The 27,864-nt window shown below is 57.9% G+C and overlaps 11 protein-coding genes across 11 annotated transcripts; 5 read left to right on the top strand and 6 right to left on the bottom strand.

Annotated features, from left to right (window-relative positions):
• The first annotated feature begins 151 nt into the window (after positions 1–151).
• On the top strand, positions 152–2,982 carry B0I36DRAFT_316799 (uncharacterized protein). Its single transcript, XM_046153084.1, has 4 exons — positions 152–779; positions 883–2,249; positions 2,389–2,469; positions 2,633–2,982. Exons 1-4 carry the CDS (start codon positions 479–481, stop codon positions 2,723–2,725), a joined length of 1,842 nt encoding a protein of 613 aa, XP_046014809.1. The 5' UTR covers positions 152–478; the 3' UTR covers positions 2,726–2,982.
• Positions 2,983–3,674: 692 nt separating this feature from the next.
• On the bottom strand, positions 3,675–6,559 carry B0I36DRAFT_239299 (uncharacterized protein; the record flags this gene model as incomplete). The annotated part of the gene is made up of 6 exons (XM_046149681.1): positions 3,675–3,937; positions 4,010–4,434; positions 4,502–5,558; positions 5,661–5,912; positions 5,998–6,366; positions 6,442–6,559. The coding sequence occupies 6 exons, from the start codon at positions 6,557–6,559 to the stop codon at positions 3,675–3,677; spliced, it is 2,484 nt and encodes an 827-aa protein (XP_046014808.1).
• A 229-nt stretch (positions 6,560–6,788) lies between these two features.
• Positions 6,789–7,890, top strand: B0I36DRAFT_83376 (uncharacterized protein). Its single transcript, XM_046163423.1, has 2 exons — positions 6,789–7,465; positions 7,540–7,890. The coding sequence occupies exons 1-2, from the start codon at positions 6,958–6,960 to the stop codon at positions 7,833–7,835; spliced, it is 804 nt and encodes a 267-aa protein (XP_046014807.1). The 5' UTR covers positions 6,789–6,957; the 3' UTR covers positions 7,836–7,890.
• A 16-nt stretch (positions 7,891–7,906) lies between these two features.
• On the bottom strand, positions 7,907–9,910 carry B0I36DRAFT_381587 (amidase signature domain-containing protein; the record flags this gene model as incomplete). Its single annotated transcript, XM_046160873.1, has 3 exons — positions 7,907–9,069; positions 9,144–9,808; positions 9,882–9,910. 3 exons carry the CDS (start codon positions 9,908–9,910, stop codon positions 7,946–7,948), a joined length of 1,818 nt encoding a protein of 605 aa, XP_046014806.1. The 3' UTR covers positions 7,907–7,945.
• A 698-nt stretch (positions 9,911–10,608) lies between these two features.
• B0I36DRAFT_360200 (alcohol dehydrogenase GroES-like domain-containing protein) lies at positions 10,609–11,881 on the bottom strand (the record flags this gene model as incomplete). The annotated part of the gene is made up of 3 exons (XM_046158266.1): positions 10,609–11,202; positions 11,294–11,752; positions 11,825–11,881. 3 exons carry the CDS (start codon positions 11,879–11,881, stop codon positions 10,609–10,611), a joined length of 1,110 nt encoding a protein of 369 aa, XP_046014805.1.
• Positions 11,882–12,760: 879 nt separating this feature from the next.
• On the top strand, positions 12,761–13,852 carry B0I36DRAFT_360199 (uncharacterized protein; the record flags this gene model as incomplete). Its single annotated transcript, XM_046158265.1, has 3 exons — positions 12,761–12,863; positions 12,939–13,623; positions 13,714–13,852. 3 exons carry the CDS (start codon positions 12,761–12,763, stop codon positions 13,850–13,852), a joined length of 927 nt encoding a protein of 308 aa, XP_046014804.1.
• Positions 13,853–14,934: 1,082 nt separating this feature from the next.
• Positions 14,935–16,539, top strand: B0I36DRAFT_284842 (transmembrane amino acid transporter; the record flags this gene model as incomplete). The annotated part of the gene is made up of 2 exons (XM_046151574.1): positions 14,935–15,106; positions 15,223–16,539. 2 exons carry the CDS (start codon positions 14,935–14,937, stop codon positions 16,446–16,448), a joined length of 1,398 nt encoding a protein of 465 aa, XP_046014803.1. The 3' UTR covers positions 16,449–16,539.
• A 557-nt stretch (positions 16,540–17,096) lies between these two features.
• B0I36DRAFT_83352 (xylitol dehydrogenase) lies at positions 17,097–18,406 on the bottom strand. The gene is made up of 2 exons (XM_046163422.1): positions 18,293–18,406; positions 17,097–18,190 (listed from the first exon to the last, which is right to left on the bottom strand). The coding sequence occupies exons 1-2, from the start codon at positions 18,305–18,307 to the stop codon at positions 17,123–17,125; spliced, it is 1,083 nt and encodes a 360-aa protein (XP_046014802.1). The 5' UTR covers positions 18,308–18,406; the 3' UTR covers positions 17,097–17,122.
• A 1,256-nt stretch (positions 18,407–19,662) lies between these two features.
• Positions 19,663–21,915, top strand: B0I36DRAFT_239078 (DEAD/DEAH box helicase; the record flags this gene model as incomplete). The annotated part of the gene is made up of 2 exons (XM_046149663.1): positions 19,663–21,657; positions 21,697–21,915. The coding sequence occupies 2 exons, from the start codon at positions 19,663–19,665 to the stop codon at positions 21,913–21,915; spliced, it is 2,214 nt and encodes a 737-aa protein (XP_046014801.1).
• A 308-nt stretch (positions 21,916–22,223) lies between these two features.
• On the bottom strand, positions 22,224–24,896 carry B0I36DRAFT_239968 (putative beta-mannosidase B; the record flags this gene model as incomplete). Its single annotated transcript, XM_046149729.1, has 2 exons — positions 22,224–24,263; positions 24,363–24,896. 2 exons carry the CDS (start codon positions 24,894–24,896, stop codon positions 22,224–22,226), a joined length of 2,574 nt encoding a protein of 857 aa, XP_046014800.1.
• Positions 24,897–25,661: 765 nt separating this feature from the next.
• Positions 25,662–27,438, bottom strand: B0I36DRAFT_316785 (ras family protein). The gene is made up of 2 exons (XM_046153083.1): positions 26,948–27,438; positions 25,662–26,831 (listed from the first exon to the last, which is right to left on the bottom strand). Exons 1-2 carry the CDS (start codon positions 27,073–27,075, stop codon positions 25,970–25,972), a joined length of 990 nt encoding a protein of 329 aa, XP_046014799.1. The 5' UTR covers positions 27,076–27,438; the 3' UTR covers positions 25,662–25,969.
• Positions 27,439–27,864: the final 426 nt, after the last annotated feature.

Raw genomic sequence — 27,864 nt, 5'->3', positions numbered from 1 at the left:
GGGCGAGCGGGAGGCTCATGGAGGAGCAGTGGAGCCGAGGATTCAGCCCAGGCGATGAGGGGACGAGTGCCAGGTGCCGCGCCAATGGTCAGCGTGACGGGATGAAAGTGCGGAGAAACGGGATGGTGATGCGTCCCACCTGCCTCCGACATCGTTGCTCTTGCGCCATTCGACACCCACATCGCGGCATCCATGACCGCAAGCTCCTATCTCTCTGTTGCTACCTCCCATCGACCAGTGCTCCCAATTTGGAGAAAGGCCAACGGTGCTTATGAAGCAACGTCAGGGGAGCTGCTACCCCGAAAGTCGGAGCTGTCCAAGGGTCGCTTAAAGCTTGCGCGTGGATTTGCACGCAGGCCCCACGCCAGGGAAGCTCTAGCTAAAGCTGTCTCAAGCTCCTCTCCCACGTTCCCAAGCGGGCAAACGCAACTTCCCACAACAAGCTCTGCCTCAAAAGGCCTCTCGACATCTGCCAAACATGTCGCGCCTCCCGCAGAAGCCCGTCGCGGGCCTAACAAAGGGTCTTCGAACCCCCAGCCGAGTGCGACCGGCTACGAGGCAAACTTCGACAACGGCGAGAGCGCCCCAGGCGAGCTCACCATGCACAGCTCTCGGCGGCACCCGATGCTACGCAACGGGCAGCGACAACAAGCCCTCGTTCCAAGGCCAGATGCTCGAGAGCGTGAGCTCCCGTATCGCGCGCGAGAAGGCCGAGCGTGAAAAGTTTGCTCGGCAGAGGATCGAGAGCGCGGGCACGAGACGCTGGGCAACTACCTTTGGTATGCATTCGCCTGATACTCTCCCCCACTAAGGGTTGGCATTGCTGCCCCGTGCTTGCAAGGAAGGATAACAGCTGACACACGAGTCTTTGTATGGTCATAGTCATTCTTGCTGCCAGTCTTGGCTCATATTTCTTGGGCACGCTGAGCCCCCGCGACCCGGCCGACACATCAACAGCGCCACTCGGCCTTGTACGCGATCCGAAGCACAAGGTCGACAAGCACAACCTCGAGGCAGCATGGGCCGACTTCGCGGCCATAGTCGGCAAGGACAATGTCAGCACCCTCTCTTCGGATCTCGACTCGCACGCTGGGTCGGAGTGGTCGAGCTACCGCAACGACGAGGGATACAAGCCATTCATGGTCGTCTTCCCCAGCAGCACAGAAGAGGTCAGCCAGATCATGAAGGTGTGCCATGCGCGCCGGATCCCCGTCGTGGGCTACAGCGGCGGCACGAGTCTCGAGGGCCACTTCACCCCGACGCGCGGCGGCATCTGCGTCGACTTTGGCCGCATGGACAAGATCCTTGCTCTGCACAAGGGTGACCTCGACGTCGTGGTGCAGCCAGCCGTCGGCTGGGAGCGCCTCAACGACGAGCTCGCCGAGGAAAACCTCTTCTTCCCACCGGACCCGGGCCCGGGAGCCATGATCGGCGGCATGGTCGGCACCGGGTGCAGTGGCACCAATGCGTACCGTTACGGCACGATGCGTGAGTGGGTACTCTCGCTCACGGTCGTGCTGGCCGACGGTACCATCATCAAGACCCGGCAGCGGCCCCGTAAGAGCTCTGCAGGCTACGACCTCACCAAGCTCTTCATCGGCAGTGAAGGCACTCTGGGACTTGTCACCGAGGCGACGCTCAAGGTAACGACCAAACCGCAGAGTACGAGCGTGGCCGTAGCAAGCTTCGGCACGATCCGCCAGGCCGCCGACTGCGTAAGCAAGATTGTCGGCCAGGGCATCGAGGTTGCCGCCGTCGAGATCCTCGATGATGAGCAGATGAAGTGCATCAACGCCGCCGGCATGACGAACAAGTCGTGGAAGGAAGCGCCCACGCTGTTCTTCAAGTTCGCCGGCACGGACCGCGGTGTCAAGGAGCAGGTCGCCATCGTCCAGGGCCTCTCCAAGTCCTCGGGCGGCCAGTCCTTCGAGTTCGCCAAGACCGAGGAGGAGAAGTCCCAGCTGTGGTCCGCGCGCAAGGAGGCGCTCTGGAGCACCATGGCGGTCGCGAAGCCCGGCGACAAGGTATGGACGGGCGACGTCGCGGTGCCAATGACCCGCCTCCCCGACCTCATTGAGGAGACCAAGTCGGACATAAAGGCTAGTGGGTTGTACGGCACCATCGTCGGACACGTCGGCGACGGCAACTTCCACATCATCCTGCTGTCCAATGATGAGCAGCGGCACCAGGCCGAGGAGCTTGTACATCGCATGGTCAAGCGAGCGGTCGAGCTCGAAGGTACCGTTACTGTAAGTTGTTCCTTTGAGGCCCTTACTGGGACTCTCAGTGCGGAGAATCTCTGGCCTCCAGCTTGCGAACCCCCTCCTGAACACTGTCGGCCTTCCGATGATGAATCATTCGATTTGGCTGACCTCCAAACTACCACAGGGTGAACACGGCGTCGGCCTCGTAAAGCGCGACTACCTGCCCCACGAGCTCGGCCAGACGACGGTCGACACGATGAGAAAGGTAAGCCAAACACAAAACGGCCACTCTGTCCACTTCTCGCTGTTTCCCTTCTCAACTATATGCCCAATTACTTGCTCGGTCCATGTGCTTTGATCCGTAACCCACTGGGCGGTACCATTCCCACAGAAGAGCATGCGCTGACTAAAGTTGCTGTTTACTACAGCTCAAACTCGCTCTCGATCCATTGTGCCTCCTCAATGCGGACAAGGTGATTCGTATCTCGAAGCCCAAGCCCGGTGAGATTGCAGAGTGGTAAAAGATCCAGTGCATGGCTACCTTCCTCTTGTCGTCATTCGACGCTTCAACTACGGGGGTTTGGATATTTGCTTCGGAATAGCGTTCCGGAGGCTAAGGTAAAGTCGGAAGGAATGTGGCGTCTTCTTCCGTCTGCAGCAGGCGAGAACGATTCTTCTCATTCGCAGTAGAATCTTGGGATGATGTTGTACTTTTACGTATCTAAAAACCCGATGGACGGTTTTGACGCGAGAAACGTGGGATGGTACTAATTGTGACTAGTCCCTGCACGCCCAAATGATCGATGAATGTGTCATGACAATGCCCAAATGCTTACTGCCCCTGTCCTGGTTCTCTAAAGCTCCTGGACAACAACAGGTACATTCACCATGCCGGAACTTGCATTCGGCTATTGGACAAGCTCCGATTGTGCCTCAAGGAATAGAGCGAGCCAGGACCTCGTCCTGGTCATGACCAAGCTGAGAGAACAAGGCGCCGAGAAGTGGCACATCATCGTCCCCTGTCACTACAAGCACACCAGCAGCTAGCTTCTTGCCCCTAGACTGGGAGACAACCTCAGGACTGCAGACAAGTACCTGCCCTAGAGACAGCCGCTCAAAAGAGACCAAAGCCACGCTGTCATCCTCATGTGGCTTAGTGGTTAGGATTGACTCCCGTCTGCTCGCCTGGCCAAGCCGGAGGGCTGGATATGGTAGTTCAGAGGGAACAATGTACGGGGAGATACGCTCACTAATCTCTGATCGTCTGAAAAAGTTCTACCTGCTTCCGCGGACTTTGATGTAGCCTTTTGGCGCGGCGCGGCGCTGGAGCTCTTGAGGAACTCTTACTTGTACGGTTCCGCTGTCCTCGGCTCCAGCATATCTGGCAGCCGCACATTGAGGCCGGGAACAAGGCGCTTAGGTCTGTGAGTTTAAAATTCAAAGCAGCTTCAATGGTACTCGCACTTCATTCTACGGAACGCCAGACCTTGTCAGCAGCATCTCGCGATACAGCTGCAGGCTCTTGCCAAGCATGTTGATGAACGGCCACTGCGTGTTGCCCTTGAAGAAGTGGGACCATATCCTCAACACCGACAGCGCAAGGTGTGACGGGCTCGCGCGATGGGGATCCTGGGAGGTGACCGCGTGCTCGGGAGCGTCTTCCTCGAAGTCGACTACGGCACAGGCCTCGTCGATAATATACCTGGTCCAGTGCAGGATACGGTCTTCACTGTCTGCAAAAGAATTTGGCGCAAGTCAGCAAAGTTCTCCTGGATGTAAAATGGCAGGAACAATGCACCCCATACCAGTCAGAGGCGCGACGGTGGTACCATTCGTACCAGGCTCCAGTGAAAACAGCCACTTGCTGAGGAGCACTGCGCACTCGAATCCGGAAAGAGAGTGCCTGACGGACCAAAAGAACGCCTGGCTCCGGGCCACGCGCTCGATTCCAAGCCGCACGGGGATGCTAAGGGCATGAGCCGAGTACAGGAGGGCCGAGATCAGACCATCGCTCCGCTCGACTTTTGGGGAGCGGCTCAAAGCTTTGGCGATGCGAGTCGGATCGCGGGACTCCAGAAATCGGTAGGGACCCAGATTGAGGTAGATGCGAACGTAGGCAAGGCCGAGGAGAGAGCTGGATGTGAACGGTATTGGCCCGTTCTCATTATTCGGATCAAGCGATGACTCGGGGGCCTGCTGCCAGCCAGATGTCCATAGCCGCAGAGCACGCCTGAATAGATGGCAATTAGCAAAGCTTTGCAAAAGTCTTCGTGCATCAGAGAGACAGCAGATCTTACTCTAGCTTGATGACTTCCTCGGCTGGGAGCGAAGCCGTCTGGTCCATGATGGGCAGAGAGAGGTCTCGCACGATGTGTATTCTCTGGAGCAAACAATGCAACAACACATAGTTGCCCAACGGGGTGGGTATGGGGTCTAGAGGAGCCGCGCTGTCTTCTGAGTGTCGAAGCAGAGAAGACAACGCCGCCTGGAAATTCAGTTGTTCCTTGCCGGCATTCTGTCGAGCCAGTTGCCACTGCTCAGCTGTATGAGCCTTCCATTCACGCGTGGCACACGGCAAGCGAAGATTGACCTCGTTCGTCCTCAGCACAGGGTACACGTTGTATGCGACACTGTGAGTATGCAAGAACGTGAATGCGATGAGCTTCGAGCGCCGAGACGATTCTTGGTTTGCCCACATCAACCATGCAGAATGGAGGCTAGCAGGGTCTGAGGGGTTGAAAGTTGGCACTCTTATCGATTCCTCGTCTTCGTGCAGGCCGACGTCTCTGAGTACTTGGACAAGCAGACTCTGTAACGAAAAGGCTTCCGCTAACAGGGTTCCTTTGACCTCCCAAGTGGCGTAGCCCATGAGAATTACCAGGGTACTCACGGCGTCGATCAGCCGCCAGTCTTCCGGATTTCCTGGAGGCTCTCTTTCATCCAGACTGGAGCGTGAGCCGATACCGAGGTGGGATTGCCTTTTCGTGGCTAGGAACGAGCTCGTGTGAATGCCCAACGAGCTCCTATCCGATTCGAGGCGTTTCGCAAGCACGGCTTTAGCGGCATAAAAGAGCTTTTCCGACACACGATGCTCGAAAGAGTACTGAGCACCGACGGTCGCGACCGCAAGAACAAGCTCGACTGGGCACTTGATGATGCGCCATGTGGGTTCATGCAGAAAAGGCATGTGAAGATGCCAACCCTGGAAGTATGAAATCACATATCTAGTAAGAGCGTGCCGTGACGGCAGTCGAAAGTCAGGGCTGATTACGTCTTGGAATGCCTCCAGCTGAAGTTGTATGTATGCACGCTGTTCGTCATTGACCCTCAAGGGATGGAGCCCTTTCTCTTCTCCTCGAAGGCCTGATCTATGTTAGCCACGCTGGCTCTTGACGTAGCACGCCAAGGGCACTCTTGATAGAAACTGGTCCTGGATGTGGCATGACCAAAACTTACGCGTGTCACTGTAGGGATCAGCAATCCGGCTTCCCCCGGGAACGGATGGGAGCCAGCAGCCGAATGGGGTGCCTGGCCTGCCATTTCGACCACCGGGTGTAGATGTCCCCGTCGCTGGCTGGGCTTGATTATCAAGGACCTCTTCGTTGAAGTCTGGTCCCTGGAAGTATGGGCTCCACTCAGCTGGTAACCCAACTCCGTCAATGAAGTTGGCGAACTCGCGGAAGTGATCGAAACCAGTGACGTCTTGGCCTGGGAATAGTGAGTGAGTGGTCACGAGATGTAGATTCAAGAGAGTTTTATTCTAGCAAACGGAGTTCATTTTCTAATTCTGAACAGCACTTACTGTTATCGAAAAAGTCATGAGCTAGCAGAGGTTGTGCCAAAGGTTGTTGAATTTCTTGATGTGGCAGAACATGCGGCACAGGCTGGAACGAGCCGCCATGTTCCGATCGATGATTCAAGGGCATGCTCTGACTCCACGAGTTCATGCTCATCCCGGAAAGTGACGCCGCAGCCGCGGTCTCGGCAGCAGCATCTGGCTCAGAAGGGTCTGAGGCATGGTTCTGTGTTGGCGCTGACAGGGTGGTGTGGCCTGATGATGACTCTGCGCCGGAAGGACTAGCCAGCTTCTGGTGACGCGTCAACAGATCACGGCGGGTGTACGCAGCGCCACACTGGCAGACAAAGGGCTTCTCCTTGGTGTCTGGGATCGCCGTGTCAGGACAGTGAGAACATCAACATGCCGCCCCAATGGACGGTGCTCGACGATTCAACATACGGATACGGACATGGCGCTCGAGGTGCTCGAGCCGTCGGAAGGCACGGCCACAATGGGGACATGGCTTGTCAGGGACCGCGTCTCCAGTGCGGCGCCGCTTGGCCGGGCGTTGCTCCATGGCTGCAAGTCCCGCTGGTGATGCTGCGACATGCACGAGGGACTGATGCCATCTCCAAGACGCTGGAGAAGGGAGGGATGATGGAGGAGGCGATTGTTGGAGAAGAGGGCAGGCCGGGGTGCATGCCTGAGTCGTGCCTCTCCACGAGTTGGAGGTGGGGGAGAGATAAGCAAGCAGGACAAACGCCAGAGGGTGTGGAGATGTGCGGCGCGGGGACGCAGTGACTGATTATATCCACGCCCGCGATAGGCCGGCTCAGTTGTGGTGGCAGTAGCATGGCATGCGAAGCCTGGTGTAAGTGGCAAGTCGCATCGCGAGTGTTTCTGGTTGAATGAACATCCCAAGATCGCGTTCTAGTCTGGCTCAGTGGCAGACACGCACGCCCATCCCCCTCCAGCATGGCTTCGTCAATGATCCTCCGCTTCCCAGGCGTCGCCTTCATCACTGGTGCTGGCGGCACAGGCATCGGTGCCGCTGTCTCCAAAGCCTTTGCTCGTGCTGGCTGCACGCGCATGGCCATTACTGATATCAACAAGGCCTCCCTCGACCACACACGAGACGCTGTGCTCGCCATCAACCCCAAGATCCAGGTAACAGCTCGTGAGGGCGACATCCAGGACGACAAGTTTGTCGAGTCCTTGGCAGACCAGGTCCGCGACACATTCTCTCGGATCGACTACGCCGTCAACTGTGCTGGCATTCTCGGCAAGGACCAGAGATCGACAGAGACCTCTGTCGCAGACTTCGACCGCATAAACGGCGTCAATTACAGAGGCACATGGCTCACCTCGAGAGCTGCATTGGCGCAGATGCTCCGGCAAGAGCCCCTGCCTGAACATCCGAAGCAGAGAGGAGCTGTTGTCAGCATTGCCAGCCAGCTTGGCATTGTCGCTCGTCCTGGAGCTGGTGAGTCGAATCAAGTCTGCCAAAACACCACATCGTCCTTTTGCTTACATCTTCTCATGCTCACTCTGCCCCAGCCCACTACTGCGGCTCCAAAGCTGCGATTATCAACATGACCCGCGCAGATGCCATAGACTACTCAAAAGATGGCATTCGCGTCAATTGCGTATGCCCTGGGGTAATCGAGACACCAATGACGACAGGCTCCGCCGACGTGACAGAGCGACTGAAGCCAGCCATTGAGATAGCACCCATGGCCAGAATGGGAACACCAGAGGAAGTAGCAGATGCAGTGCTCTTCCTTTGCTCTGAGCGGGCGTCGTTCATCCAGGGTCACGCCCTCGTAGTAGACGGTGGATACACAATAAACTGAGCTCGATAATCAAAGCAAGTAAATCTGCCAGGGCACTCAATGCCACGCCTCTTCCGAAAAAGAATAAAATTGTGTGGGCCAGCTTCCAATGGATGTATTTTACGTCTACTTCATACCACAACTACTTCCTCTCCAGTAGCAACAACAGGAGCAACGCGCACGTCGGAGACATATTTCTCACTGCCAACCCTCTTGCGCGCCTCTGCGTCTTGAATTGTATGCAAAGACGCATCGCAACTGTTGGAAACCAGACTGATCTTTCTCCAGTCAAACCGCGACTCCCAAGCATGCGCGGCCTTGAGGATCTTTTCCTCCTGCCACAGTCCGCCGACAATCTGCATCCCCACCGGCAGCGCCACGCTCGGATCGTCCCGCGCCGGCGCGAAGCCGACAGGCAGCGACAGCGCCGGGTTGCCCGTGACATTGAACACGGCGGTGTTCGAGGTGAGCCCGATGCTCGGCGCGAAGCACGTCCTCGGGGTGTCTCTCGTGCCGTGTCTCGGCGCGACGACAGGGACCGTCGGCATGACGATTAGGTCAAAACCAGCACCGCTGCTGCCGCCGCCACTACCACCACCACTGCCATCGCCTTTGAGCCTGTCCTGATACGCGTCGCGGATCTTGCGGCCGATGTTGACGGACTTCCCATACAAGCCCGGGAAGTTCCTGGACAGGTACAGCCCGTTGATGACGGTGTTCTTGGTCGAGGGGAAGAGCTTGTGGAAGTTGTCCGCCGTCCAGGGCAGCCGCGCGTGCTCAAACTCGGTCAAGTACAAGGCCCGGCGGCCGTGCGCCGTGCCCAGGACGCCCGCGGCGCCGGCGATGCGCTGCTGGATCGTCCAGATGAGCGGGCCGTGCAGATGTTCCGGGATAGACACTTCCTCGACTGTGGCGCCCAGCTGTGTAAACTTGCTCGCCGCACTACGAACCAGGGCATCGACTTCGGGCTGCGAAATATCGAGGCCGAAGCCTTCTTTGAGAACGCCGATCTTGTAGCCTGCCAGTGGCCGCTCTGTGGTGTCGAGGTCCTGCAGGGTCTGGTGAAAGCTGTAACTGCCGTGCGGTGCGGCACCCAGGGATCTATCGTCGATGCCGTCATAGCCGGCAATGGCGTCTAGGCAAGCCGCTGTATCGAGAACAGAGGACGTCAGGGGGCCGGCGTGGTCGTCGATGAAGTCGCCGCTCGTGATGCCTGTGTAAGGGACAAGGCCATGTGTCGGCTTGAAACCAACGCCTTGCGAACGAGTAACCCTCGAGTCAGCAATGCAATCTTGGTAAGCACCACAATGTCGAAGAAGCACAACTCACATCCGCAGAGGCTCGAGGGGACGCGGATCGAGCCGCCCTGGTCCGTCCCGATGGCAACGTCCATCACACCACCACCCACAAGGGCGCCGCCGCCAGACGTGCTTCCGCCTGCAGAGTACCCGGCGCGATGCGGGTTCTCTATCGTGCCCTGCGCGCTCGTGAAGCTCGACGTCGAGTTGCAGAAGGCCTCGCAGACACAAGTCCCGTGGACGTCTGCGCCCGCGTCGAGGACCCGCGTGACCACGGTTGCGTCCGTGCTGGGCGTCCACGCGGGGAAGGCGTCGCTGCCGAAGAACTGCGGCACGTCGGCCACGGCGATGCAGTCCTTCAGGCAGACCTTTCTGCCTGCAAGCGGAGAAGACTTCGCTGGCTGTGTCGTCGTGCCATGAGCCGATGATGATGACGACGAGGCGCCTCTGATCAGAAACCTGTGCGCCCACGCGGCACCAAACTGTTGCTCCGAGTCGGCCGGCCGGCGGATATCCTCTCGCGGATACTGTTTGCGATCCGGCTCGGGCTGGTAGTCTGGCATGGCCTCGAGCTGTTCGGCGCAGTCGTGCACCGCGGCGAGGAGGACATGGTAGTCGTCCGAGTCCTGGGGCAGGATCTCGGCGCCAATGTCTGCCAGCAGTTTCTCGGCATCGCCCTTCTTCACCGGGTTGTTCCTGCATCCCAATCAATGGCAAGTGTTAGGCTTTATGAATTCCAGTTCCATTCAGGGCGAGGTGACCGACTTACTCGCTGACGTCTTTGAAGAAGACAGACATCTTTACGGGGGCCGTCTCTTCGCAAGAAGCACAATGAAACAGATTGATGCTGTAATTCAATGAACAATTGGTGCCCTGCCTGTTTCTCCCTTCATGCACACTGAGAAACCAAAAGATCACGAAATAGATAAATCAGAAGCAGCGGTTCTACCTAGGCTGATCACAAAGCCGACATGTTGTTCGCCTCCATGATACTCGTACGTAACAAGATCAGTCTCCTCACTCCCCATTCGCGGTGACGGCGACTCTCATGGGTGCCGCAATTCCCACCACAAATGGCGATTTCCGGTCTGACCGGGACAGTGCAGTTGGAGATGCAGTGTGGGGGGCGGGAGGCAGGGATTGGGATAGGGACATCCAAAAGGCGCTTGGAGGCGCTCGATTTGCCTGCCTCCCATCACTGTGGGGCGGCCAAGTGCATGGAGACGTGGAGAGAATCTCCAACAGCCACCGGCCAGAGGAGTGTGCATGCTGGGCCAGGGCTGCCTATCTCGGAGGCAACGTGTGCTGGCAATCTTCTTGGTCCCGGCATCTAGAGTGCCAGGGATTGTCAGAGGCTTGGCTGATAGGACTATTGCATCTGCAACTGGAAAATGGCCGGTTGATTATTTGACTAGTTCCTTGACTTGATGGACCTCCCCGACGCTGTTGTCCAGTAAGCCGAAGGGCTCGCTCGCATAAAGAGCGTTTTGGCCCAACTAGCTCGCAATCTTGACAACAATTCTACCGCTGAAAGTCTTGTCCTTGTACATGTCCACAACCTTTGCCACATCATGGAATTCAACAACGGTTAGGAAAGATCTGATGCCATGCTTTTCGACAACCTCCATCATCCGCTCCGTAGACTCCCTGCTCGTCACATAACTGCCACGGAGCATAAGCTCTTTGAACACAATAGCACTAGCATCAAAGCGCCACTTTTCTCTGGGCAGGCCCAGCAGGACCAGAGTGCCTTGGATCCGGAGCAGGCTCGGCGCCCACTCATTCGCGGGCAAAGAATCGGTACAGACCACAGCGGCAGCTATGCCCTCGCCGTCAGTGAATTTAAATATTTCTTGGGTGGCATCCGGTGCGAGCGAGTCGACGATCAGATCAGGGTTGAGAGCTTCGCTGGGAACGTCGGAGGCAAGCCGGCGGCCTGCTTCACGGCTGTCGATGGCGATCGTGCGGAAGCCGAGGGCTTTGGCAAATTGCACGCCAAGGTGGCCTAGACCGCCGATGCCGACAATGGCGACTGTGTCGCCTGGAAGTAAGCCTGCTGTGGCTTTCTCGAGGGCTCCCCAAACCGTTGCCTGTCACGAAGGGCAGATTTAACAAGGGCTCCATCTCCAGACGCCATCGTTTCGGAAGGAAAAAGAGCATGTGCAGGATTCAAGTACTTACGCCAGCACACATTAGTGGTGCCGCCTGCTCGAAGGCCAGCTCGTCAGGTAACCTGACAGTCGTGCTTGGGTCGGCAACCATGTACTCGGCAAAAGCGCCGTCGTGTTTGAAGCCGGCCATCTCGCGGTGGTCGCACCATCTCGGGTCCAGCGCCGTTTGTTGGCAGGGCTCGTTCCGGCTCTTGGCCAGCCTGCATCCCGTACAGCCGCCGCAAGCATTCTTAAAGTTGAGCACCCCGACGCGGTCGCCGACTTGGAAGGTCGAGTCGCATGCTGATCCCTTCTGGACAATTATGCCCGCCGGCTCGTGAGATGGGACGATGGGCAACTTGGAGCTGAACTCGCCCTGTATGACTTGCAAGTCTGAATGGCAAAACCCGGCCGCATGGATTTTGACGAGGATCTCATTGTCGCGTAGGGATGGTGTCAGGACAGTGTTGAGCTGGTATGCATCGTTGAACTAGGTCATATCTGTTAACAAAATGGGAGCGAAATGAATTGTGGCAGATGAACCATTGACGAGGCAGCTCACTTGACAGAGTTGTGCGGCTTGCATATACGGCGGTGGGCTGCTGCCACTCGTCGCCATTCTGATCAGTCTCTTAGACTCTGGGACTGGATCTACAACAACTGGCGTAAGTGATCAATGTGTCTCTGGGGTGAGGTCCAGTGCTTCTTGGCGAATTCTCACGAGTGCTCCAACATTGCTTCGGTGCACTCTACACGTTCTGCCGAAGTCGAGTGCTACGTGGGTCTCTCAGTATGCGTGCAATCCCGCCCGCCCGCCCGGGTCGCACGCGTACGCAGTAGTCAAGCAACCTGCACTCGCTATCTGCCACTAACTTTAACCCTCTTGCCAACGTTGCTTTGAGCTTTGAGACAAGGCGCCGAAGGTGGTTCCTGCATCTCCAAGGGTTGGTCCGCCGGGACATTCTCCGTTGGAGAAACCCCCTGCCGGATTGGAGGTGCCTGATAAGCCGCAGGCGCCGCCCCATGCCGTGTCTCGTGCCATAATTGGCCAGTGGGTTACCAATGCGGTAAGAACGGCGTCATTGACGTAGACGACCCCTGCTTCTCCATGTTCGGCCACGATAAGCCCTGTGGAGAGGCAAACTCTCGTAAACTCCCCCCCCAGCCCACGGCAGAGGGGGAGAGAGAGAGGGGCATGGCAGGTTATCTGCGTGGACTGCAGCTTCCCTCGGGCGAGTTTCCATTACGTACAACAAGTGCCCTCCTGCGGGGGAAAGGGACCCAGGACAAGACCCTGGAGTAAGCTGTCGGATGCCAAACTGCCAGATGCCATATGTTCTGCTCTCTTCTACCTCACAACCCCCTCAATTGATCGCTACGTCGCATCGCAGACTTGCAAAAACCCACCGGCCAAGCCAATTGCGCAAGACTGTTCTACAGTGCAGCATCTCGACTCGAAAACCCCGCCCAAGGTCAATCCACAACCTTCGCTAGCACAATGGTCAAGCGCGTGCTCGTCAGTTATGGCGTCGACGTAGATGCTGTCTCTGGCTGGCTCGGCTCGTACGGCGGCCAGGATTCGACCAGCGACATCAGCAGAGGTGCGCACCTGTGAATCACACGCCGGCAGAACAGGATATTGGACTGACTCATGGCACTTTATGTGTACACGACAGGCTACTTTGCCGGCACAATCGGCGTCCAGCGACTCCTCAAGATGTTCAAAAAGTACAACATGAAGACGACCTGGTTCATCCCGGGCCACAGCCTCGAGACGTTTCCCGAGGACATGGCGGCCGTGCGCGACGCCGGCCACGAGATTGGCCTGCACGGCTACACGCACGAGAATCCAAAGGACATGTCGCTTGAGCAGCAGCGCGAGGTCCTCGACAAGACATACCGCATGCTGACCGACTTCTGCGGCGGCAAGCCCCCGCGGGGCAGCGTCGCGCCGTGGTGGGAGTGCAGCAAGGAAGGAGGGCAGCTGCTACTCGACTACGGCATCGAGTACGACCACAGCATGAGCCACCACGACTGTCAGGCGTACTACCTCCGCACGGGCGACACGTGGACCAACATCGACTACAGCCAGAAGGCCGAGACGTGGATGAAGCCGCTTGTCAAGGGCCAGGAGACAGGCCTCGTTGAGATCCCGGCCAGCTGGTACCTCGATGACCTGCCGCCCATGATGTTCATCAAGTCGGCGCCCAACAGTCACGGATTTGTGAACCCGCGCGACATTGAGGACTTGTGGCGCGACCAGTTTGATTACTGCTACAGGGAGTACGACGAGTTCATCTTCCCGATCACGATCCACCCTGATGTCTCGGGGCGGCCACAGGTCTTGCTCATGCACGAGAGGTATGTCGCATCCCACTTTTTTCAGGCTCGAAACCTTGCTAGTGTTGCATTATGAGAGGACCTATGCTGACAATTTTGTTATTCCCACAGGCTCATCGAGTACATGAAGCAGCACGAGGGCGTCGAATTCGTAACGATGGAGCAGATCTGCGACGAGTTCAAGAGCAAGAATAACCCGGCAGAGGGTGCTGTGCTACCAGCCGCGCCTGGTGCTGCGCTGAAGAAGTGAGTAATTATAATACGTTTAGCGATGAGTTTCAATGATATCGATGATTCACGTTTGACCCTGTGTCTGTGAAAGAAATCAGCACGTCGAGTTTTGGTCAATGTACTGGTGTGGTTCAAGCCCCCCAGATTACAAGCGCGTCCTAACCATACTCCTCAGTGAGAGGGCTAGTACTCAGTTATTGCGAGTGATGAAGAACTCATGAGGCTCATAAACCTTGACAGTGTGAATGCTAGCTGGATATGAGGACCCGACAACCCGGAAAAGAGTGTACGGGAAAGCTCTTTCATCTAAACCCAAATCTTGCCAGCAAAGCAAACTTGACCAGGAACCAACATGAAGACCAGCGGCTGTCTCGGCCTACCAATGGTTAGCTTACGGCAAACAATCTCCCGTTCCGAAGATCTGTGGAGGTGATTCCACCCCAAGCTCGCCGAGTTGGAGATGGATTTTCCGGCCTAGGGAGGCGAAAACCCACTCTCTCCAAGTCCCAGCTGACTCCACCCTCACCAGATCACTGGATGCCGAAGGGCCTTATCAAGGCCCGGCACAGGCTAGCCTCCAAGTAAAGTGGAGAGATAGACTCGTTCTGGGGAAAGCCCACCCCCATTATCTGTACTTCCCCAGAGTCGTTATGTGTGGTTTCCACTCACAATACTGATAGGGCGGGACAAGAGAATGCATGAAGACGGGAACAAGGGCCTGTCACAAGGTTAATGTTTATCAACGGCCTTGATTGCGAGTCAGTGGTCTAATCCTCAGGATTGCGGATTGAGATATTGGCTTCCAACTTCGGACAGGGGGGAACTCAAGACACGAAGATATAAGTCATCTTTGACCCTCCTTTCCTGTTACAGTTCAGACTCACGTTCGTCATCATCATCAACAAGTGGCAATATCAGGAAAGACAGAAGGCTCCTTCTTCTTGCCGACATAATAGCTACCAGGCTCAGCAACTGTGTACACCCCATCACATTTACTGGGGCGGGTTCTCACTTGCCAGGCGGCTTAAGCACCAACCAACCTGTCTAGACATCCACTTCGCCATATCAACGAGCACAAGTACCAGGATGTCGCCCAAGTCAATGTCCGAGAAGACGGGCGATGGTATCGAGCCCGTCGCCCGGAGCAGCAGCAGCATTGAGAACGGCAAGGTAGCAGCACAGGATGACTCGTTTGAGGTTTTCAAGAAGCAGGAAGGCCAGGTCGACTTTCGTACCGTGGGCTGGATCCATGCTTCCGTCATCTTTCTGAAGGGTGAGTTTCCCTGATTTTCTCAACCAACACTGCCTGTTGTTGTTGCACAAGATCATGTAAGCCAGTATCGTTCACGCCGGACGAAGAACTAACAACACCTGGGCCATACTTGTTAGTCATCTTCGCGACCGGAGTCCTCACCATCCCGTCGTCCATGTACGTGCTCGGCGCGCTGCCGGGAGCCATCAACGTGCTGGGGTGGCAGTTCCTCAACACGTACTGCGCCATCATCCAGGGCGACTTCCGCAACAACCACGCCGGGTGCCACTCGATCGCGGACATGGCGCACGTCGTGGGGGGCGCCTGGCTGCGCGAGGTCGTGGGCGTCTTCTTCCTGGTGACTTTCGCGATAGTCGGGGCGTCGGGCATCGTGGGGGCGTCGACGGCGCTCAACGCGCTGAGCAGCCACGGCATGTGCACCAACAGCTTCATGCTGATCTGCACGGTGGCCGTGTTCTTGCTGGCTTCGCTGCGCAAGTTTGAAAAGATTGCGTGGCTGACGTGGGCGGGCTTCGCGTCCGTCTTTGTGGCCGTCTTCATCGTCGTCGTGGGCGTCACGCAGCGTGACCGCCCCGCCGCGGCGCCGCAGACAGGCGACTATGACTTTGGCTACCACGTCATTGGCAACCCGACCTTTGTCGCCGGCATGACGTCGGTCGCGTCCATCTTCTGCTCCGGCGCCGGCACCTCGGCGTTCCTCCCCGTCATCTCCGAGATGCGCAGGCCCCGCGACTACAAAAAGTCCGTCTACCTGTGCATGGGCATCGTCACGGCCTCCTACCTCGCCTTCAGCCTCGTCGTCTACCGCTACTGCGGCAAGTGGGTGGCCTCGCCCTCGCTCGGCAGCGCGGGGGACACCATCAAGAAGGTCGCCTACGGCGTCGGCCTCGCGGGCCTGCTCGTCTCGGCCTGCCTCTACATCCACGTCGCGGCCAAGTACATCTTTGTCCGCCTCCTGCGCGACTCGAGGCACCTCCAGGCAAACTCGCTCGTCCACTGGGCCGTCTGGCTGGCCTGCACCCTCAGCATGTCCTTCGTCGGCTTCCTCATCGGCTCGGGGATCACCATCTTCAACTACCTGCTCGCCCTCGCCGGCAGCCTTACCTTTGCGCCCCTCGCGCTCGGCCTGCCGGGTTACCTGTGGATCTACGACCACAGGGAGTACCGCAACGGCAAGCCCTGGCAGGTGCTGGTCTACTACCTCAACTGGGCCATGATTGGGCTCGCCGTGTTCCTCACCATCGGCGGTACGTACGGTGTCGTGCAGAACATTATCGACGCGTACGCCAGGGGGGAGATCGACCAGGCCTTCTCGTGTGCGGACAACAGCAACTCTTCTTGAGAGTGCTTGGCAGGAGGACATATACGTACTTAGAGACTGTTTGTCACTTGTCGGAGTCACAGCGTTCACGAGCACCATAGAATCAATTCCCACCATGTCACTATTGTCATGATATTGTCAAAGAGCACAACTTAGCTTCGTACAACTGTCAAGAGGGCTTGTGGTGAATCCATCCAGATGTGTCCTAGTGTGACAAGTGAATAGAGCGGCACGGACCGTGTAATTCTCTCAGCCTTGGTGTGTCGTGAAAAAAAAAAAAAAAAAAACCTCAGGAGTATTCCACTCAGAGCTGGCACAAATCGACTCTAGACCGGTACAGCATGTTCATGATACGGGCAATAAGCACACAATCTGGCACGTACGACCATAGGACTGAGAAAATTAGGGGTCCCGTCCGCTCCCCCATATACAAGCTCAGTACCGCCGAACTAGTAGTTGGGTCGGTGACGACCAGCGAATCCTCGGTGTTGTACGTGAATTTTATTTTTGGCCTGGAAGTCAAAGGTTCTCCACGACTTTTTTTTTTCTGTTTCTTTTGTCATTACTTTGGATTTTCATGTGGAAACTACAACCCTTCACCCAACGCCAGACTGTGCTCATGCTGCCACTACTACAAAATTTGAGGAAATCGACTTCAGACCCTAATCCGCTTGACTTCGAAAGGTGCACCCCCCCTAAGCCTTGACGTCCTTCTCGTTGGGACCCGCAATGAGGATCTTGATGACCTGGCCCTCCTTGACCTTGCTGAACGCCGTCTCGGCCTGGTCGAAGGGCACCACGCTCGAGATGAGCTTCTTGACGTCAATCTTGCCCTGGGCCACGAGCTCGATGGCGAGCTTGTAGTCGCCGCTGCCGTAGCGGAAGGAGCCCTTGGCCGTGACCTCCTTGAGGCACAGCGCCATGATGGGGAAGGTGATGTTGTCGCGGCCCATGCCGCCCTGGACGTAGACGCCGCCGCGGCGCACCGTGTGCAGGGCCGTCTGGATCGACGGCTCGGCGCCGCTGGCGTCGATGACGACGTCGGCGCCCTCGGCGGGGAGGCCCGCCGCCTTGAGCAGCGCCGCGGCGTTGTCCTCGGCAGGGATGCGCTGCGACATGTACGTGTGGGTGCTGGAAAAGGACTTTGCGAACTCGAGCTTGGACTCGATGATGTCGACCGAGACGACGGTCGAGGCGCCAAAGGCCCGCGCGACGGCGGCGCACAGCAGGCCCACGGGGCCCGCGCCCATGACGACGACGGACTGGCCCGGGGTGACGGCGGCCTGGCGCACAATGTGCACGCCTACGGCCAGGGGCTCGATGAGCGCGCCCTCCTGCAGCGAGACGTGGTCGGGCAGCTTGTAGCAGAAGTCGGCCGGGGCGCCCCAGAAGCCGGTCAGGGTGCCGTCGTAAGGGGGCGTGGCGGCGAAGCGCATGTCCGGGCAGAGGTTGTAGTGGCCGCTCAGGCAGGGCTCGCAGTGGCGGCACGGGTAGCCGGGCTCGAGGGCGACGCGGTCGCCCTTCTTGAGGGTGGTGACGCCGCTGCCGACCTCGACGACGGTGCCGGCCGACTCGTGGCCGAGGACCATGGGGTCCTTGACGACATAGGAGCCGATGGCGCCGTGGCACCAGTAGTGGACATCGGAGCCGCAGATGCCCGTGTAGTTGACGGCGACGAGAACCTCCTTGTCAGACTTGAGCTTGGGGACGGGGCGTTCCTCGAAGAAAACCTCGTCTTGCTTCTTGAGGATGAAGGAGAGGTTCTGGAGTCGTGCGGGGGATCGTCAGCGCTGCTGTGTCTATGCAAGTACTTGATCGATGAAATTGCCAAAGTGTGGTGGTTTGGGGTTTGACATGATTCTTACGCTTCCTGAGGCCATCTTAGCAGTGTGTCTGTTGTCTGTAATCGATGGTGTAGTTGTGAAAGGTCGTTATGGTCCAGAGGCCCGAGGGGCAGTTGAAGTTGGAGATCTGGGAGGAGAAGGTGGGGAAGCAGCAGACACGGCACGAGGACAGCAAGAATGACGAGAATGCTTTCTGATTGAAAACCTGGCAGAGGGAAACCCGGTTGACGAGAAATGTTTTTATCTCTGCTTCTAGGCTCGGATAAAACCATCTGTTGGGAACCACAGCCCACAGGAGCCAATGCTCCATCTGTGATACAGTACAATGTCCAGCCGACACCGGGGGCGGCATACCGAGACCCGCGATGCGATGGGGAGAGGGTCCAGAGCTAGAGTCTAGCCAAAATCCCAAATAGCCGTGCACTCCAAGGAGCCAAAGAGCGGGTGTGCCTGGCGGTCTGCTGGGGCTACGTCTCTCAGTTGTGCGCTTGTAGATGGGCGGACACGCAGCTTTTGAGTGCCCACGTGCGTGTGACGAGTTTTTCCCGTGTTTCACTCTGGAGCACCACAGACTACGGTTCTAGGAGCCTTGTCTGGTAGGTACTTCTGCCATCTGCAATAGTGAACGATGATGCTGCAAGCCCGCCGCTCCACTTACACCCACGCGCGCATGTGCGGTGAAGTCGACAGCGGGCGTGTGGGGAGCGAGCTACTGTAGAGCCCCATCGTCTTTTATCCGCCGCTTTAGCCGCGCCAATCAGCTTCTGCCCCACGCCAAATCAGAGAGCCCCATTCCTGGGGCCGCTGGACAGACAAGATGCGTTGCTTCTTGCACATAGCCTGCCTCTAATTAGTGGAATCTTGTCCATCTTGCTGTCCAGGAGATGTTCGAGAGAGCTTACCATGGGGCCTTATCCTTGTGTCTGTCGTTGCGGAATCGGGACGAGGACCATGAAGATGAGAAGGAGACATTCCAAGAGGCTGGCAGACTGACCAAGCGGAGTCAAAGCCAAGCTGTATGAATCTTTATCTTTGGCAATTCACGATGCAACCGTCCCGTGTCCAAAGGCTCAATTGATGATTCCTTTGCCGCTCTCGATCTATCCAGACAAAGGTGGACCCCCGTTTGTTGAAATCTTGGTCATGGCCGCTGATGCTGAGAACTCCATCTGCTGTTCTGCTGCACATGCCTGTGAGCAGAGAGCTCTCCACTCTGCTGCCGGCAGAATCCGGCCACCGCCAAAATTTCTCCAGGCACCGCCTTCTCCAGCAGCACAATCCTGCGACTATCAAAGGACAAGCAGATCTGACGCTGTCGCGCGACACACGCACATTTGAGCAGCAGTATCCGGCCAGCACTGTACGCCGCCGGGCAATTCACCGACCGCATCATGGACATTCTCAAAATCCTCTCGCGCGGCACCAAGAAATCGGCAGCCCAGAATGTCCCTGCCGCCGCCAAGCCCACCACGAAAAAGGTCGCCAACCCGCAGCTTTACAATGATCCCACGCGAGGAACGAAGCGCAAGCGCATCGAGCAGCCTCTACCCGAGCAGGCGACCAGCGATGCCGACGAAGATGTGGACTTCTTTGCGCCCAAGGACTTGAACAAGGTCACCTCCAAGGAAGAGGCTGGCGACCACCAAGGCCCGTCCTCGCAGTCTACCGCCAAGCAGGAACCGCAAGCGCCCGCGCTGCTCGACAACGACGAAGTCCGACAAATCCTCAAGTCGCACCGGCTCAAGTTCACCCTCCTCTCGTCCCATGAGGAGGAGCGCGCTGCAAAGGTCAAAAAGTCAAAGAAGAAGCAGAAAACAGCGGTTCCCGCAAAGTCGAAGGACACGAAGCGGTCCCTCTACCCACAGCCCTTGACCTCGTTTACCGAGCTGCGATCCACCTACAACGTCTCGGCGAGAGTATGCAGCAACCTTGCAAAGCAGGGCTTCCGCCTGCCAACCGAAGTCCAGCTGGCAAGCCTGCCGCTGCTGCTCGACCCTTCGCGGGCACTGCGCTCGTCGGCCGACGACCTGGATTACAACAACGGCATCGACTTCCTCGCGGTAGCGCCAACGGGCAGCGGCAAGACCCTGACGTTCTTAATACCGAGCATCAACGACGTCTTGCGGAGGCGCGCAGAGGGTGCGACACAGCAGGAAGGGCCGATTGCCATAATCATTGCGCCGACGAGGGAGCTTGCACACCAGATCGCGAACGAAGGCAAGAAGCTGGCGCAAGGGACCGGTGTCAAGATTGTTGGCATGAAGAAGGGCATGGTGATACCTGCAGATGGTAGCAAGACTGACGATGAGGAGATGGCAACGCAGGAGGACAAGTCAGACGGCGAGGACGGCTCAAGTGGCTCGGAAGACGAGGCAGATTCAGGCGACGAGAGGACGCCCAAGCAACAGACAACGACAAAAGCCGACATTCTCGTGACGACACCAATGATGCTTCTCAACTTCCTCACCAAGGGGTCGATATCCAGGAAACTACCCTCGGTCAGATCACTCATCCTGGACGAGGCCGACGTCCTGCTCGACCCGCTCTTCCGCAACCAGACAATGGGTATCTGGAACGCCTGCAGCAGCCCGTCGTTACGAGTGACGTTGTGGTCGGCGACCATGGGCGCCAACATCGAGAGCCTTGTCGCAGACCAGCTCAAGCCGCGCACCACCGCACCGCTCGTCCGCCTGGTCGTCGGCCTCAAGGACACGGCCGTGCCCAGCATCAAGCACAAGCTCATCTACACGGCCACGGAGCAGGGCAAGCTCTTTGCGCTGCGCCAGCTCCTGCACCCAAACTCGTCCTCCAGCTCGACCGTGCCCGACATGCGCCTGCCGTTCCTCATCTTCGCGCAGACCATCGACCGCGCGACCGCGCTGCACAACGAGCTGCAGTACGACATCCCCGTCGAGGCGGGCGGGTCGACGCGCATCGCCGCGCTGCACTCGTCCATGTCAGAGTCGGCCCGCGCGGCCGTCATCACGCGCTTCCGCGCGGGCGAGATCTGGGTCCTCATCACGACGGACCTGCTCATGCGCGGGATCGACTTCCACGGCGTCAACGGCGTCATCAACTACGACGTGCCCACCTCGGCGGCCGCGTACGTCCACCGCGTCGGCCGCACCGGCAGGGCGGGCCACGGCGGCTGCGTCGCCGTCACGCTCTACACGACCGAGGACGTCGCCCACCTCAAGACCATTGCCAACGTCATTTCCCTCAGCGAGAAGCAGGCCTCCGCCGCCGCAACGACGACTGGGGACGCCAAGTCGTCGGCGTCCGAGATCGACACCGCAGTGCCCAAGTGGCTCATGGACGCCCTGCCCAAGGTCGGCAAGGACTCCAAGAAGAAGCTCCGCGAGCGCGGCGTCGAGTCCCGGCGCAGCGTGCACGCATCATCATCATCCGGCGGGCCCGACGGCAAGAGACCCGGCGGTGGTGGTGGCGGTGGTGGCGGTGGTGCGGCGAGAATCACCTCCAAGAGCGCATGGGAGAGGAGGAAAGAGCACAACCGGCGCGGTGCGATCGAGGGGAGCAAGAACCGCAAGAAGCAGGCCGCCGCTGAGGCGGAGGCGGGAGGAGGAGAAGCCGGTGGCGGCGGCGGTGGTGGCGGTGGTGACGAGTGGGGAGGTCTGGACGATTGAGTCCTTGAATCATGCATACTGTATATCAGGGGTGGCGTTCATGAATGGAAAGAGAACATTTACGTTTCAGCCTATAAGCTTCTGAAATTTGACTTGCAGTTGAAGCAATCAGGTCCGTGATCTCGCACCAGTTTCAGTCACTACGTTTTTGCACGGGAACGCTGAGAAAGCGTGCATTAAAAGGTTGTGATGATTCAACCTTCGGGGTTTTGATTTCTAGCTTGATGTACAAGAACACTATTATCTCTCCTTTCAGCTTTTACCGCCTGTCAATTTTGTGGTCGTCACCTTTTTCGGCGATGCTTATTTCAGATCATACCGAGATACCGCACATCAAACTTGGTGTCCTTGCTCGCACCACTGACACCAATCCTGACCACCTCGCCGGGAACAATATCAACCAGGTTGTCCGCAAACTTGACCACGTCATCCTCGCACTCGACCGCGACGCCCTTGACAGGTACCTCGGCGCTGATTTCGACCGCATTTCCGTCCTCGCTCAGCACGACTTTGAGGTCCTTGGGCTTTTGCAGGTGCAGGTACTTGAGCGGCTCTGGCCAGTTGACGTAGCGGGCAACCTGCTTGCCATTCTTGATCAGGTACGTCGCCACGACTGTGCGTGCCTCGTCTCCCTTGTTCTTGGCGGGCACGGCAAAGGCGGTGATCTCGGTAGACTGGTTTTGCGGAAGTGTCAGACCCTCGGCCACGGTCTTCTCGTGCGTCTTCTCGCCCGTCTCGACGTCCCAGCCGCGCACAACGCAGTCGACCGTGAGGTCCTCGAGCATGAGGTTGCTGCCCCAGATCTCGATCTCGTGCGTGACTTTTACGTCCACGCGGGAGTATTTGTTCTGGGGATTCTCGTGGCGGTGTTCACGACGCGTCATGCCCACAGACAGCGGCGCCATCTCGCGCTTCACTGTGAAGTAGGCGTGCTTCGGACGCAGGTAGTAGTCCACGATGGCCCAGCTTGTCACAGGCCAGCAGTCGTTGATCTGCCATACCAACGCGCCTGCGCAGTACTCCCGGCCGGGACCTTTCCACTGCCGCTTCCACAGACGGTACGCCGATGCCAAACACTCGGCCTGCATCAGCTGTGTGGAGTAAACGAACTGTTCGAGCGGATCAGGGGCATAGCGCATGTTCTCGACCAGATATAAAGCGATGCGGCGCTCATGGCCTTCGGCTTTGTTGTGGAAGTCGATTGTGCTCGACTGAGGATATCGGTCTGGGTCATCTTTGCCCCGAGGCAGGAAAGCGTCGATCGTCTTGACAGACGGGAACGCCTCCATTCCGAACTCAGACACAAACCGCCCTCCAAGCTTGTCGAAGTTCTGGTACTTCTCCTGTGTTCCGTGCCACACATTCCATTGATGTATGTCTCCAACCGTCGGATCTCTGGTGTCGACACCACCCCAAGGGCTTCCGGGGTGGTAGTACGTGCCGGGCACCAAGTCTTTGCAGACGTCTGGAAGGATCTTCTCGTAGATGTATCTGGCCGGGAAATTGGTCTTCAGCCAGCTCTCTGCGTCGTGGTTTTTCTGGTCCCACGTGAGGTCGACGCTCTCCGCAAACTGGTAGTCCTCGTTGTTTCCAGCATAGATGACAATTGAAGGGTGGTGTCTGAGCAGCTTGACGTTCTCCTCTGCTTCGCGCTTGATCGAGTCCAGCAGTTCGGGCCATGCCGGGTAGTTTCCACACCCAAACATGAAATCCTGCCACACGAGAACACCGAGCTCGTCGCAAGCGTCATAGAATGCTTGTTCTTCGAATATACCACCTCCCCATACACGGATCATGAACTGGTTGCCATCCGCAACAAGCTTGACCCAGTCGTAGTAGCGCTTTTTGTCAATCCGAGGGATGAAGTTGTCGGCGGGAATCCAGTCGCTTCCTCCGCAGAAGATCGGGATGTTGTTGACCTCGAAGAAGAAGGACATGCCTGGCTGCTCCTTCAAAGGTCGTTGCACGAGTCGGGCTCTTCGAAGACCAAATTTCTTGCTAACCGTATCGATCTCGTGACCATCAGATATGAGAGTGGCCGTGACCGTATACAGCGGCTGCTTTCCATATCGCACGGGATACCACAGCTGTGGGTTAGAGAGTTTGAACGTTGCACTAGATCCCGCATCGACTTCTTGCGTCGCAACCACATCCTCACCAAGGCTGACCTCAAACTTTGTTGAAGATCCATCGCCCTCCACGGATGCGTGTGCTGTGATGGTCGCCTCCTTGAGGGTGGCGGCAACGTCGATATCACACCACAGATCGGAGATTCGCGACTCAAAGACCTCGAGGTTGATAGGTCTCCAGGGACCGCAAGTCAGCAGAGTCGGACCCCAGTCCCAGCCCTAACAGTTTGTGTACGTCAGCTGCCGTCCCGGCTATTTAAATCCGCAACCCGTGCTCTGGCGGCCATTGCGCTCGGCTACACATCCTTTGGTGCTTACCCAGTGGTACTGCGACTTGCGCACAGCCAGCCGCGAGTTGTCACCGTTCCAGCAACCCCATACATGATCCGGATGCTGCTCCACAAGCTTCCAACCGCGCAAGTACGCGCTCTCGAAGGTGATGGCGAGCTCATTGTCCTCGCCCTCCTCCTGGAGGTGCTTCGTCACATCCACCCTCTCGGGTATGAACATGTTGTCGGTCTCCAAGATCGTGTGCCCGTTGAGCACGACCGTCGCAAAGGTATCGAGACCGTCGAACGCAAGGACAGCCCTGGTAGCGCCACTGCTGCCACCACTACCATGCTTGAGCTTCGGCGTTGCGAACTTTGTGCGGTACACCCATGCCTTCTCACCGACCCACTGGCAGTCGAGCTCGTTCTTGCCGATGTACGGGTCTGAGATGAGCCTGTGGGCAAGCAGGTCGAGGTGGACCATGGTCGGGAACTGAGCGACAGGGAGAAAGGACGAGTCGTGCTTGTCGGCCTGCTTGAACTCCCAGTTCTTGTCGACCGGGTAGACTGGGTGGGCTGTCATCCTGGCTGTGTCCGTGCTGCTGCTGCTGCTGTTCCTCCCACTCTGACGGCTTACGTGTGTTGTTCTTTCGTGTAGTCGTGAAGGGACCGGCGACGGTGAGGATGAAGAGCCCTGGGCAGCCGGATTGTACGGCTCGCCGGCTGATGGGTCCAGGAGCTTGACGTACATGAATGCTGCTCAATTGGAACGATAGCGAAAAGAGTGTGGTGGGAGGGGCCCCGAGTATTTCAGAAATTAGGAGAGCCGGAGAAAGCGAATGTCGCATGAAGGCGGGGTGCAGGATCGAGAGGTCATTTATCCGGGGTTTCGTTCGTGAACTTCCTCATGGGGGAGGGGCGGCGCAGGTCGTGCAAGGTTCCTGCTGCCGGTGCCGGTGCTGCAACTGCATGTTTCCGTGTGAGGCGGGCATTGCCTGACGGCCCACTGCACGCCACGGCGGAGTCTCCGGTTCCTCGGCGCCGCTCTTCGGTCGAGAGTGCTCCGATCATCATCAGCATAGAGATCGTCCCCTGTAGAGTTCGTTCAGAGGAACGATCCCCGAACCCAGGCGAGCCGGTGTGTTTGGAGGAACAGCAAGGAATGGCCCTGGAGAGAGGCAATGTGGGGGCTGCCCAGGGTGAGCTAGGAGCCGACGGCACAGGATGCCGCCAGAGCGGAGAATGCTAAAGCTGCGGCACCTCACGAGATGGGTTGATCTTTGCGAACCAAGCCTTGTATAAATCTACGAAGGATGCCAGCTCCCTGAGCTGTCAAGGCACTAATATATCCAGTGGGAATTTGCCATGTATTTCTCTCGTCGAATTAGGATTACTAAGAAAAAAAGTATGTGAACGATAGTCTATGAATATCTCCGCTGGGAAAGAGAAAGTGCCAGAAGACCGATAAAGCACGGCTTGCTACAGAACGACTGGCTGCCTGAATCAAGTGCCCCGACCAACGCCAGCAAGACGACCTAGAAAGCATGGTGTGGGCCAAACGAATGAGCAACAACGAGTGTGTCCAAGAAGAAAGTGCAGCGCAGAGCAAGCATCCAGCTGCCTGCTCACTGCGGAGGCTCTCAGTTGCTGCCAACCTCAGCAGCAATTGCCCCTACCACGCCCTCTACTCAACGTGAACACGTCTTCCCACTCCCTCATGCCGATGCCCCAGTTCTGCGTCCGCGCACGACTGTTCTTCTTGTTTCCGCCGCGCCTGCGCAGCCCTCCCTCCTCAACCGTGAGGGTGCTCTTGATGCTCGCTCCGTCACTTGCCCCAGCGTTCCACATCCCGCCATCGCCGTACTGGATGCCGCTGAGCGGATCGTCCGGATCGATCTCACCGAGCTCGATCTTTGTCAAGATCATCCGCGCGAGCCGCCCAAATACCTCGTCTACCCCTTCGCCTGTGAACGCAGACACCTCCATGGTGACGGGGATGTTGACACCACTCGCCCACCGCACCGCCTCGGCCGTGTTGATCTCCCTGCCTTCGGGCGCCACGCTCGCCTTGAGCTGCGTGCCCACCGTTGCCGTGTTTATCGTGCTCGCCGAGGTGCTGTAGGGAAAGCTCGAGGAGCTGATGGTGCTGTTTGGCGTGGGCGGCGGCAGCTCGAGGAGGTCCTCGTCCCTGGCGATATCGAGCTTGTTGCCGACCAGCAGCGTGGTGAGGTTGGGCGAGGCCAGCGCCCGGGCGTCGTTGAGGAACGGTTGCAGGCTCGAGAAGGAGTTGTGGCTGGTGACGTCGTACACGAGGATGGCGCCCGCAGCGCCGCGGTAGTAGGACCGCGAGACGGACCGGAAGCGCTCGGTGCCCGCCGTGTCCCAGAGCTGCAGCTTTATCCGCTTGCGCCGGGCGCCGGTGCCGACTTTGATGATCTTGCTGGCAAACTCTACGCCGATGGTTTGGGACGAAAGAATACGCCACTCGTTCTTGACGAAACGGTGCAATAGACAGGACCTGTTGGTTTGGTGCGGCGCATCGGTCAGTAACTGTCTCTAGTGACCTAACGACTGCTTTCACGCCGGGTCGCCTCGTCGATCTTGGTTGCACAGGACTTGTGAGGGGAAACTTACTTGCCCGTTCCACTCGGGCCCAGAAGGATAATCTTGGCCAGGTAGTCGTACATGCTCCCTAACTCCTGGTTCCCTGGCGCCCCTGTGCTCTCCTCGCTCGCCGCTGACGAGCGCCGCGGCCGTGTCATGGCGATCTCTGAAGTGTCTGAGTATCACAGAGCAGTCGGAATAAGTGTCGGTGAGGGCGATGCGCCGACACTGAAGCGCTCAAAGGAGCCGCGCGCAGGGCGGGGGATTGAACAGGGCTCTGGTTGAAAGAGCGACGACAATCAAGGAAGATCGGACTGGCGTGACCGCGACTGCGCAGGTGGTAATGGCGCCGTTGGAGCCAGAGGTGTACCGGCGAGCGGAAGTACGGGTTCTAATATTTCTGTATTGGTATGGTGAAGTGAGGCGATCGCTATCCACAGTTGGGCGCAAGGCGGCGGGCTGCTGTGGTGATGGGGGAGTGGCTGTTGACGGTGGTGGAGGCTGCAACTAGGGATGACGCTAGAGAAGCTCGCAGCTCTGGTCTCCTGGAGCGAGATAGGCGGCCCGCTGGTGATTGGACTTTGTGGTGGGGGCAGTCCCGTCGGGCAGGGCAGGTCAGCTCCACGTGGCGTGGATGCTCAGCAGGCTTTTTGCAGCACCAAGCACACGAGCAGGCGACTCTGCACCGCTCTTTTGCACCATCGCAAGTAGGCCCGTCACGGCCCGAGAATCGTCAGGACCTGGGCATGCAGACTGCACCTGATCGCAAGAGACCACTGCTTGAACCCCTCCTGGGCACCGATACCCTCTTCAAACATGACCCCTAGGGACTGAGACATCATCAACACACCATCCGGATTATTCATCCCTGCCCTGCCATGTTCTGCCGCCCCACACAGCCACAGACGGCACTTTCACCGTTGCGTGCGCTGGCCAAGTCTGTCACA

The sequence above is a fragment of the Microdochium trichocladiopsis genome (genome assembly GCF_020744255.1).
Source record: "Microdochium trichocladiopsis strain MPI-CAGE-CH-0230 chromosome Unknown B0I36scaffold_3, whole genome shotgun sequence".
NCBI lineage: Eukaryota > Fungi > Ascomycota > Sordariomycetes > Xylariales > Microdochiaceae > Microdochium > Microdochium trichocladiopsis.
The sequence above is the reverse complement of the archived record's forward strand: the minus strand, read 5'-3'. Positions and strand labels throughout refer to the sequence as shown.

What these genes read in the sequence shown, in the direction of transcription:
- B0I36DRAFT_83376 (XM_046163423.1), top strand. Translation starts at nt 6,958, where the DNA reads ATGGCTTCGTCAATGATCCTCCGCTTCCCAGGCGTCGCCTTCATCACT. An exon ending in TGTCGCTCGTCCTGGAGCTG is followed by an intron (nt 7,466 to 7,539) that starts GTGAGTCGAATC and finishes ACTCTGCCCCAG; the next exon opens with CCCACTACTGCGGCTCCAAA.
- B0I36DRAFT_316785 (XM_046153083.1), bottom strand. Translation starts at nt 27,075, where the DNA reads ATGACACGGCCGCGGCGCTCGTCAGCGGCGAGCGAGGAGAGCACAGGG. An exon ending in GGCCCGAGTGGAACGGGCAA is followed by an intron (nt 26,832 to 26,947) that starts GTAAGTTTCCCC and finishes CCAAACCAACAG; the next exon opens with GTCCTGTCTATTGCACCGTT.
- B0I36DRAFT_316799 (XM_046153084.1), top strand. Translation starts at nt 479, where the DNA reads ATGTCGCGCCTCCCGCAGAAGCCCGTCGCGGGCCTAACAAAGGGTCTT. An exon ending in ACGCTGGGCAACTACCTTTG is followed by an intron (nt 780 to 882) that starts GTATGCATTCGC and finishes GTATGGTCATAG; the next exon opens with TCATTCTTGCTGCCAGTCTT. An exon ending in AGCTCGAAGGTACCGTTACT is followed by an intron (nt 2,250 to 2,388) that starts GTAAGTTGTTCC and finishes AAACTACCACAG; the next exon opens with GGTGAACACGGCGTCGGCCT.